This window comes from Paramacrobiotus metropolitanus, unplaced genomic scaffold, assembly GCF_019649055.1.
Source record: "Paramacrobiotus metropolitanus isolate TYO unplaced genomic scaffold, Prichtersi_v1.0 Parri_scaffold0000056, whole genome shotgun sequence".
NCBI lineage: Eukaryota > Metazoa > Tardigrada > Eutardigrada > Parachela > Macrobiotidae > Paramacrobiotus > Paramacrobiotus metropolitanus.
In genome coordinates, this window is record NW_026570276.1 from 680,513 (window position 1) to 690,371 (window position 9,859).

At 42.2% G+C, this 9,859-nt stretch overlaps 2 protein-coding genes across 4 annotated transcripts; both read left to right on the forward strand.

The window, feature by feature from the left end:
• Positions 1 to 1,495: 1,495 nt before the first annotated feature.
• LOC129592847 (uncharacterized) lies at positions 1,496 to 4,218 on the forward strand. The gene is made up of 4 exons (XM_055488980.1): positions 1,496 to 1,945; positions 2,612 to 2,728; positions 2,787 to 3,030; positions 3,496 to 4,218. Exons 1-4 carry the CDS (start codon positions 1,614 to 1,616, stop codon positions 4,036 to 4,038), a joined length of 1,236 nt encoding a protein of 411 aa, XP_055344955.1. The 5' UTR covers positions 1,496 to 1,613; the 3' UTR covers positions 4,039 to 4,218.
• Positions 4,219 to 5,386: 1,168 nt separating this feature from the next.
• Positions 5,387 to 9,557, forward strand: LOC129592844 (uncharacterized). Of its 3 annotated transcripts, XM_055488973.1 has the most exons (6): positions 5,409 to 5,514; positions 5,634 to 5,882; positions 6,240 to 6,420; positions 7,209 to 7,459; positions 7,933 to 8,082; positions 9,172 to 9,557. In XM_055488973.1, the coding sequence occupies exons 2-6, from the start codon at positions 5,714 to 5,716 to the stop codon at positions 9,297 to 9,299; spliced, it is 879 nt and encodes a 292-aa protein (XP_055344948.1). In that variant the 5' UTR covers positions 5,409 to 5,514; positions 5,634 to 5,713; the 3' UTR covers positions 9,300 to 9,557. The 3 variants fall into 3 exon arrangements, with proteins under 3 accessions (XP_055344949.1, XP_055344947.1, XP_055344948.1); XM_055488974.1 differs by lacking the exon at positions 5,634 to 5,882 and having other exon boundaries at positions 5,387 to 5,514; XM_055488972.1 differs by having other exon boundaries at positions 5,403 to 5,882.
• Positions 9,558 to 9,859: the final 302 nt, after the last annotated feature.

The following is a 9,859-nucleotide window of genomic DNA, read 5'->3' on the forward strand; positions in this document are numbered from 1 at the left end:
GTTCACTGCTGGTTCGCTGGTGGTTCAATGTGGTTCTATAGGTTCACCTGGTTCACGAGGTAAAGTGGTTGTGTGGCACAAGTAAGCGCTAACATGGTTAGCTGGTGATTCTACAGTGGTTCTGTAGGTTCAGAACCAGTGAACCACTAATGTCCTAACTTGGACATTCTCTCCAGTTTGTTGGGTTCTGAGATCGGCAGCACAAGAGAGGTACAGGGAGCCGCTGCAGACAGCTTTGTTGCCGCTTCATTTTTTTCGGTTTGCTTGCGTTTTACGCTCGGCATGGTATACAGGGACACTCAAAGGCTGCAGTTTCGGGCCTGGGGCCGTGTTTTAAACCGCCCAACATAGCTTGTACGTGGACAAGAAAGTACATGGACCGTGATATAACTAGATTATTATTTGTACATCAGCCTGGCAGTGTGATTAACGCCACTTGGGCTATCTGTACGCGATGTTTGCTTGCTTAATATAATAATTATGAGTTTAGGACTACGATAAATGTACGTTTGTACAGTGCCGCAATCAAACGGCACAATTGTGGTGGTAGCGCCTGGCAAACAGTGCCGCAATCAAACGGCACAATTGTGGTGGTAGCGCATGGCAAAGTTTTCTTCGTAGTATTGACTTTACCGTTTACTGTGGAGCTGTAAGTCTGTCACTGTACCATGCTCATTTTAATATTATCGAAGACCACTTTCTGACTGCGGCATGATGAAACGAATTCAAGTCGGTCAGTGCCGGAGAGCGTTCCATCGGTCACTTTTGAAATAAGAAGTTTAAATTAAAATAAATCAGTATGTATGGTTTGCAGCAGTTAAAGGAATCGTAAAGGCTTTAGCATTTCTTTTAAAAACCTGATTCTTGCTTTCGGTGTGCAAACGTTGGAGCGATAGTAACGCCACGACATTTAAACTGAATTTTCTGAAGTTGGTTAATTTTGTTTCAAGCAGTTTTCTTGTAATACTCGTACATTGTTGTTTTACTCTCAACTTTTGTGGTGAATGACCAACTAAGTTTATTATTAGTGTTTCATAGTTTCAAGGTTTTTCTAAATAGGAGACCAGGTAAAAGTTTGTTTTCCCAAACCAGAAAGAAAACACAATATTCTCTTGTGCATCTGTGAGCAAGTTTTTTTATGTCGAGGCGCACAGCTTTCGATTCTTTCACTCTGATCCACGTTCTCTAACATTTTTAATAAAATTTGATACCGCATATTTCTACTGTGAACGTGCCTTAATTACGTTATGCCGGCTTTGTTTTTACTGCGCACAAATTTACAAATACTGCAACCATCGTACATAATACAGCTTTTGTACTTACGAATTGTGCGTTGACACCGCAAAGAACAAGGGATTCTACTTATCAGTATTGACTAATGAGAGCAAAGGCACAAATGTTCGACAACACAATCTTACCCATATTTATTTTTAAAGTGACTCGATTATGCCAGTTATTGTCTCAGCCATTGTGTCAATATTGACAAAACTAACACAGTACTCTAACTTATAAATGGCTACCCTCGCCACCATAGAATAAAAATTAAACAATCTTCTTTCAATACTCTCCACGGTTGTCTGAACTTAAGGAATAACGCGCTGACAGGTTCTGTCATGGACACTTTTGCAATCGCACTTTCTTTGACAACTTCAGTGTTTGGAGTGATTAATAATACTAATGTAAGCGTGACCAGCGAAGGCTATTTTGAGCATAACTCAACCGATAATCCGACTCCCGCCCCATGGTATCCTCTGGGATCATTGTACACCGAAGAGCAAGTTCGCGAGGCGTATCAGGCTTGTCGCGCTGTGTTCTTTTGCCTGTTGATTCTGTGCACCGTGGGCAATGGACTTAATCTAGTGGTGTTAATCCGCAGTGCGCCCACCTGGAAAACATCCGCCTGCCATTATATGATCGGCGCGGCAGTGGCAGATCTGCTTGCGCTGTAAGTTAACAGATAAAAGACATTCACAGTATTCCAGTTTTGCGTTATTATGGACGCCAGGAGGAAGACACTTTCAAGATATCTGGCATCGCCACCATCGGGAACGAAATTTATGGAAATTTTGTAGTTCTCTCTCATTGAAAAAGGAGGAGCCAACACTTTTAATAGTGTTCTGATGTCTCAGCTCGTATCGTGCGGCGAACATACATCTACGGTTCTACTTATGGATGTTCTGTATCTTTTAAGTACCACAGAGGGTTTCTAAACTTTAAGCATTCTAATAACGCTTTAAAACTCGAATTTGAGGTTGGCTTGACAAATCCTTATCGGCGCTTTACTTACAAAAAAAGATGACGGTTTAATTCCAACCCCCATACTCTCAAAATGTGTGAAGGTCTGCTTTAAACAAATTAAAGCTAAAAAAAAAGAAAATGAGCGAATTAATATCATTCATAGCGCTCACACGCGCGCATCGGTGCCGCATTTCCTGGCGCAACCGATGCTTTGTCGCGTTAATGAAAGCCGCTTTTTTTGGCTGCCCATTACGCGATGATCTCGGACAGGAGCGAAAAGAATTTAAAATACATAAAATTAATTAATTTCGGCTTACCACAGTAAATTCCATGAAATGATAAAAGTAAATGGTATACACAAGTTATTTTTCAGATGGCTCGGTTTATGGATGTTTTGGTCGGACGAAAGAATAAACGGGAACTTCGGCAACCGGTTTGACAACCTCATTATTCCGTGGTTCTCCGAGGCCACAATGTGTTTATCCGATTGGTAAGGTTTGCGAAAATACCAATTACCATCGTGTGCCATGAATACGACTACTTTTTAGGATTTTGGTTGTGTTCTCCTGGGAACGACTGCTTGTGTGTCTGAGCGTTTATCGATTTGGATTCCTGCAGCGGGTTGTGACGGCGCGTGTGCTGATTGTCGTTCTCCTGGTTCTATCGTTGGCCTGCTATTCATTCGAGTTTGTCCAGTATTACTTTCTGTACACCCATGACTTCACGAGCCCTGTCATTATTCCCGATCCGTGGTGGGTCAATGAGTGGCGCCGCATTAACAGACTCGGATTAGTAAGAAGAATGTGGTAGTCTAAAGCAAGGAAAGGACAGCTGTTAGCAACTTGGCTATGTGAATGTTAGCGGTTAACGGATTATACTAGTTCGCGTGGTACTGCCAGAATGTGAATGTTTACAGTTTTACGTGTGAAGCGATTGGTGTCAACGATTACAGTCGTTGCACTGTTTTTGTTGTGTTGTTGTATTGTTTTTGCAATTGATAAAAATCCATTTCAGAAAAAAATATATTTATTTCTCGTTAAACCTCGAGAAAAAAAATTTTTCTCGTTAAACCTTAACATGTTAAAATTTTTGCCGGCGACAGAAGCCTTAATCCAAAATATTAACCTTCTGAATGTTTTCAAGTAAATCGAAATAAAAGCTTATGCAGATCAGACGAATTAACTGCTACTCTAGTCAACCGAAAACTTATTTCTTACCAAAGTGTGTGTAAATTCACCATATCTAATATTTTTGCAGATTGTTATGCGCATGCTGACGTTTTTGTTGATCCTTATTCCGAGTGCAATGCTGATCCTTCTAATTTCTCGCCAACGACGATCCGATTTGGGTGCCATGCGTCGATTACAGGAGGCTAACAGTGAAACATCCGTGGCAACGTCTGCCAGCAAAACCTCGTCCGGGTCATCCCAGCACGCAATCAACATCATCCTGCTGAGCAGTGCACTGCTTTACCTCATCACGCGTGCCCCCAAGTTTTTCGACTTGTGTGCTTCGGCTCTACCGTATGACGTCGACTTTATATACGTCAATGATGGTAGCTTGAATGACCTCATGGAGCCAATTATCGTTGTAACAATGTACATGGGATATTCGTTGAATTTCTACGTCTATTTGTTAAGCGAAAGTCACTATCGGCGCCGGTTTATTACACTGGTGGCTCGTCCAGTCTGGTCCCTCTGCTTCCCCACAAAGTCCTCCAGTGAAAACCCAGAAGGGCAGACTGAAGGCATGGAGATGAGCAAAAAGCGGTCAATGGCCACTTCGGAACAATACTCGTAGTAACGCTTTTGAATAACTACGACGATTTCTCGATTTCGTGTTGGATGTCATAATAATCACTTTGTTCAGTTTGTTGTGGTGCATATGCACCAACTGCTCTGAAGTTCAAACGAAGCCTCCAAAGTCCAAACCAAAACATCTTCGCTATGATAGAATTCCTACTATATTATTAACATCAAAAGGCTGGCTAATTTACCTGCAAGCAGATTTACTTACCGTCTGTAGTATATTTCGCCAAAAACTTGGTCATTGTTGTACAAGGAAATTCCATGGCAGGGATGATGGAATTTTCTTGTACAACAATGACTCAGTTTTTGGTGAATTATATCCCAGTACACGTCTGTTTGAATTTGATTTCGACAGTAATTAATCTACACAGCAGAACGTTGCATACAAATCAAACTACGCTTAAAGGTCCTACCATGCGAGAAAAGTGCACCAAACAGAGCACTAGTAGACAGGAGCGCAGCTATTATAAGGGCAAATGCTAAAGCTGGCTGTTTTGGTAAAGTTATTGCTGCCACAGGTAATGATGTGTCGACTGGCTGTTCGTTTACTCCTCCAGTAAGACCACCTTTGTTCGAAGAGGTACAGTCTGTACATGCCATTGCGCGCCGACAATGGTATGAACCATGCCGGGTTTCTTTTTGCACACTTTGACAATAGCGGGATATCTAATTGAGTATTATTTTAGGATATTAATGTTCTACAGGGCCTAATGAAACACTGCGGCAATGAAGTCCCTCAAACCAAAATAAGTTAAACTGAAGCCGCAGTACTGTAGTTGCTCTGTCTATTTTCTTTTTAATTGTTGAGAAACTTCAGCAGGGGCCACACGGCTTAAGTCTCAGAGAAGCCGTTTGCCTTTGAGAATCATTTTCGCCGATCAAACAAGTCTGGCTTCTATGCAAACACATGTAGCCGGCAAGATTGTTCGGATGTTCACCGTTTACGGTGTGAACATTTTTAACGAGGGATAATATTCACGAACAGAATCGTGGAGGCTACGTGCCCATGCAAATTTTGTTATCGTTGCCGGCAATCAGCGTGAATTTTTAAATTCTTATTCCAAGGGTGACTATTGGAATGAAGTTCGGCACTTGGAATCAAAACAACCAGTGAAATTCTATTGTTTACTTCGCAGTAAAAATGTTTACTTTGGTATTTAAATGGGCATTGTAGTAGTCCACAATTCTCGATTGTGTGAATACCGAGCCAAGCGACAAAGTAAACATTAGGAAGAAAACTTCAGACAGGCCGCCACCGCCACAAGCTAGATTAGGCCGTTATCTACCGACGTTGCACGAGCGCATCTTTGTCGTACATTTTCAGCCAGTTAAGTTATTAGCTGAGGTTGATATTACCTGACTGCGAACGTTGGTGATCTTCGGTTTCCTCGATCGCTTAGCCTCGCTACTCAATCATACCGGGCTATTGCCTACAGCGGCATTCACAAACGTTCTTCTGATGAGCGTCGTGAGTAATACAGAAATTGCTTTACTGTTTCATTTTATTGATTTAACTGGTTGATAATGGCAGGCTACTGTAAATGCGGCAATTATTCGAAGAATAAATAACGCTTCATTTTTAAATAGTCAATCGTTGCTCGGACAATAATTTTTCCAGCCTACAAGTAAATACACTTGTAACAAGCCAAGGTGGAAGCGAAACGTCTATGCCCCCGAATCCTCAATGCCTAGTTCATTTTCAGCGTTTTTGTTTTGATTTGCTTGGTTCACTCACACAGAAATTCGTGTGCAACATGAAGTGCTTAATAAATCCCATATCCGGCATTGCCGTTTTTTTGTCTGCCGGACTGACTGCTGCATTTCGTGCTGCTAACTGTAAGAGCGCTTTTCCTTTTTCGCGGTTGTCGGGCTCATAAAATCAATAAAATGCTTGTACTTTAAATGGTAGTGCAGCATTACTCGCGGTGCGGTGTAACTCAAAACTCAATTTGCTTGCATGGATATTAGATAGTGTAACTCGCACGCTCCCTGTAACTCCTAAAGTGAATTTTCCATGACGGCCCAGGTCTGGCACGAATGCAGCTCCACATGGGTGAACCGTTTTTCAACTGGTTGGAGCATTATGGTGAAATGAGACGGAATTGCTAACGATTAACGTTTTCATTGTAAAACATATTACAGCCTTTTACCGAGTAAATGTTATCTACACATAAATTGGTGTTGTGTTTTTAGTTGAAATGGACCGTAAGTGCGGTCAGACCGTAGAGCTGGGCTGCCCCTATGAAAAAGACTTCATCTCGTCCGGGACACTGCGCTACGGCACTTTTCCGACCGGCAACTGCACCGTCCACATCGCCACGAACATCAGTGCTGTTAACTGCCGAGTTCTGCCAACGTGGTATATGAATATCAGGTCAGCACTCGCTTCTCTTGTGACAAAATAATAAGACCTTAGACCAAAAATGTTTCGAAAATGCTTTGTTAGGTCAAACCATAACTTTACCTGTAGAAGTCATGCTTAAGCTTTCTATCTAAAGTCATAGAAGATTTCATCGGTGGCCATGGCATTGGGCTAAGGGGGCCATTTTGGGAACAATTTCACCATCTCAGCAGTGAATGTGAGGGCTCATTAACCAGTGCATAAAAAATTAACGAAGAAGACGTTTCACGCAGCAGAATACTGGGATGATGCAAGATAAGGTAAACATTTCCCAAAATACTACGGATTACTCGTGAACATTTAATATTTCGGAACTTGGCAGTGCGACTTTCCGCCGCACTGAAATTCGCGCGACATTTTACCGCAAGATGCCGGAACGCGAACGCGATTGGTCTTGAGGCATTCATTTCCGAGCTTTCTAAATTTGCTATATTTTTTTGGAAGGTATTGTAAGCCTCATAAACTATTTGTCTAATAGACGTCGAAATGACCCCGGGACGGAGTGCCTTAAGGCGTAATGTTCCGGCGGCTAAACATCCCGAAACGTCACGCGGCGATTTGAATTTGCTGCGAAATGTTTGCTATCAAAATAATGTCATACGACCGGTTGTCTTCGGCGAAATGTGCCGGGAAACCCTGACGGTACGAGATACATTTCAAAATGTGCCCCCATGGTATTTGAAACCGGCATTAGCTTGATGAAGGAGCGGTTAAAGAAGCTTCACTTAGAATGATCAAAATAAACCGGTAAGGGTTCATAGGAAATCGAACATCCCTGAAAGCGCCTCCCTGCACATCCTCCGGACGAACAACGGCACGGATTGGACTACGGCGAAGATCATCCCCGGCGGTCCAAGTCCAGCCAACTCGTATCCCACTTCCGTGGCCCAGCTGAAAACCCGGATCTCCTCACAAAAGACACAGCTGAGATTTCTGTACGTTGGCGATGGAAGTCGTCATGAAACGAACTCTAGTCATTACGAACTGGAGATTGACTACACCGTACTGAGCGGTATGCTGTTCTTCTAACAAGAACGTGACATTTATAACGCTTCCACGTATAGGCTTCTTCGCTACATCCGATTCGATTGTTTGTAACATGAAACTGCAGTTTCACCATTCTACCCAGTAATTTAAACTTTCCAAATGAGTTTAGAATTGTTTACCATCACAATCGCCATAAGTAAGAAATGGAATTCTGCTCGAAGAAGTGACGGGCAGGCCAACGTACACAAATTAATCGGCTGCAGAATAAACAGATAAAGGAGGTGAAAAAATGTTTGGGAGCGCGCAAAAGCGAAAGTTTTAGTGGGTGCGTAGGGCGTCCGTAACTGGTACCATCGGCAGATGATCTGCCGCAGGTCATATCCTCTAACGCAAAAAGAGTTTGCTAGAGTTTGCAACTTTGCATGCTTAAAACCGGTTGAATTTGGTAACAGTCAACAACATTATTCGACCAATTTACTATCGCTGTTTTCTGTGCAGATAACTATGGCACGATTGAAGTATGGTGTAAAGCGCTGGGCGCTTCCGTTCTATCTGATGTCGTCTGCAGAGAAGATGATCGTCTGACATGCCCCAGCGACTACTACGACACCGTCAATCGGAATCCAGCCACTGGATTCGGTGCTTGCGGTACGAGATTTGCATAGTTTCTACTCGTAGACCGTATTAACCCGCAATGAGCAATTCAGGATAATAATGAGTTTCCCTCACACTGTATTCCGTATACGAGGACAAGCTTAGTACATGTGATAGACAAAAAAACTAGCGAGAGAATCTGATAACCATTTGCGTGCTGTGCAACACTGTCAGCCACCTTAGGCTGGCGGTAGCCGCGCGCCGTCACGCAGCCGTTAGCTGAACACGGCCTGCCATTTACTGTAACGCACACTCGTATTAAAATTTAAATGCGAGTTTTGTTTTGGTTTTATAACTTTGTTTATAATTGGTTCTCCGCAAAATCTTTCAGAATGGGTAAAAAGTGAGTCCTCTGAAATTTCACATGTGGTTCTACAAAGTCAAAGTTTTACTGTAAGAAATAAAGTGTGCGGTATTACTGGGGTGATTATTTGTATTAAATGTGATGTGTTTACCAGCACTGACAAACCTGGGTGGTTGCCCGTGTTGCACGGGCCGGGCATGGTTATCAGATTCTCTCGCTAGTTTTTTTGTCTATCACATGTACTAAGCTCGTCCTCGTACAGTTTAAAGCGATTTGGCCACGCGTTCCCATACCTCGTATTCTGCCTACTGACGAGCGATTCTGTTCAAAGCCCGCAGGCAAAGCTTGTATGATGCAAGCTGCAGTGCTATGAACGGTATTGAAAAAATCGTTTTTTTTGCTGGATTGAGAGCATTATGCCGTACTAATGTGGCCACCGTTAGCGAAGTTCGTGACCACTGTGATTTGAGTTGATAGTAAATAAAAGACTAACATTGTGCAACCACAGACACAGCATGCACATGTGCGACAAATGTGACGCAGCATGAAGGGAAGAAAGGCTCAGTATTATTTTAAGTTGCGACTTGCGACTAATGGGTCCGTCGACTCTGCTGTAGTTTGGCGCAACGGTCTTATGGTTGATGTAAACTAATTATTGTCCTAAATCCTATCGGTATAAAAAAATTGTTATTAATGTTCTGCTGCGATCTTGGTGCAGAGATGGCTTTTTCACTTGCGATAATCCGCTTTATGTTAACGATTATTGTGCACATTTTCAGGCTTGAACAGTCCTGATATCTTTGGCATCGCCATCGGCTGCGCATTTGGTGTGCTATTTTTCATCATTTTCGGTATTATCTGGTACAAGAGAAAGGACTGTTTTCTCTGTCTGCCCAAGAATCGTTAACACGACAAAAATAGCTGGATTTTGCTGCCGTATCAACACGACTTTCATCTGTATTCTGCACATCGCACCTAATTATGAGTTAACGCTGAACAGTTCAGTTACAGAGTACACCTTCGGTTGTTACTGTCTGTTATGTATTTTGGGTTTTATTATATTTTTTCAGATTTTTTTGCTTCTTTGGTCTCAATTTAATTCATTGAACATCCACTGTCCACCGCCGGCTACAGGCATCGGCTTAATATATTATTGTAATGATTGTAGGCTTGTTAAAAATGTAGATAATCGCCGTAGCTTAAAAGAAATACAAAACAAATGTAAGTATTCTGTTATAAAATAGATGCATTATTATGATCGATCGACTGCTTTAAAGGGTCTCCAAACTTGTGCAATTTGTACACACAGCGGACCCTGGATCCATGTCGCCATCGATAACGCTAAACTTCCTTATTAACATTACCGTCATAACAGTGTCTTAGTATTCCCAATCTGTTGGAATTTATGATATGATACTTAGCTTAGTAACGTAGACCTGGCAATGCATTTTATTGGATTTGTTGTTA

What these genes read in the sequence shown, in the direction of transcription:
- LOC129592847 (XM_055488980.1), top strand. Translation starts at nt 1,614, where the DNA reads ATGGACACTTTTGCAATCGCACTTTCTTTGACAACTTCAGTGTTTGGA. An exon ending in ACAATGTGTTTATCCGATTG is followed by an intron (nt 2,729 to 2,786) that starts GTAAGGTTTGCG and finishes ACTACTTTTTAG; the next exon opens with GATTTTGGTTGTGTTCTCCT. An exon ending in GCATTAACAGACTCGGATTA is followed by an intron (nt 3,031 to 3,495) that starts GTAAGAAGAATG and finishes ATATTTTTGCAG; the next exon opens with ATTGTTATGCGCATGCTGAC.
- LOC129592844 (XM_055488972.1), top strand. Translation starts at nt 5,714, where the DNA reads ATGCCCCCGAATCCTCAATGCCTAGTTCATTTTCAGCGTTTTTGTTTT. An exon ending in ACGTGGTATATGAATATCAG is followed by an intron (nt 6,421 to 7,208) that starts GTCAGCACTCGC and finishes AAGGGTTCATAG; the next exon opens with GAAATCGAACATCCCTGAAA. An exon ending in CACTGGATTCGGTGCTTGCG is followed by an intron (nt 8,083 to 9,171) that starts GTACGAGATTTG and finishes GCACATTTTCAG; the next exon opens with GCTTGAACAGTCCTGATATC.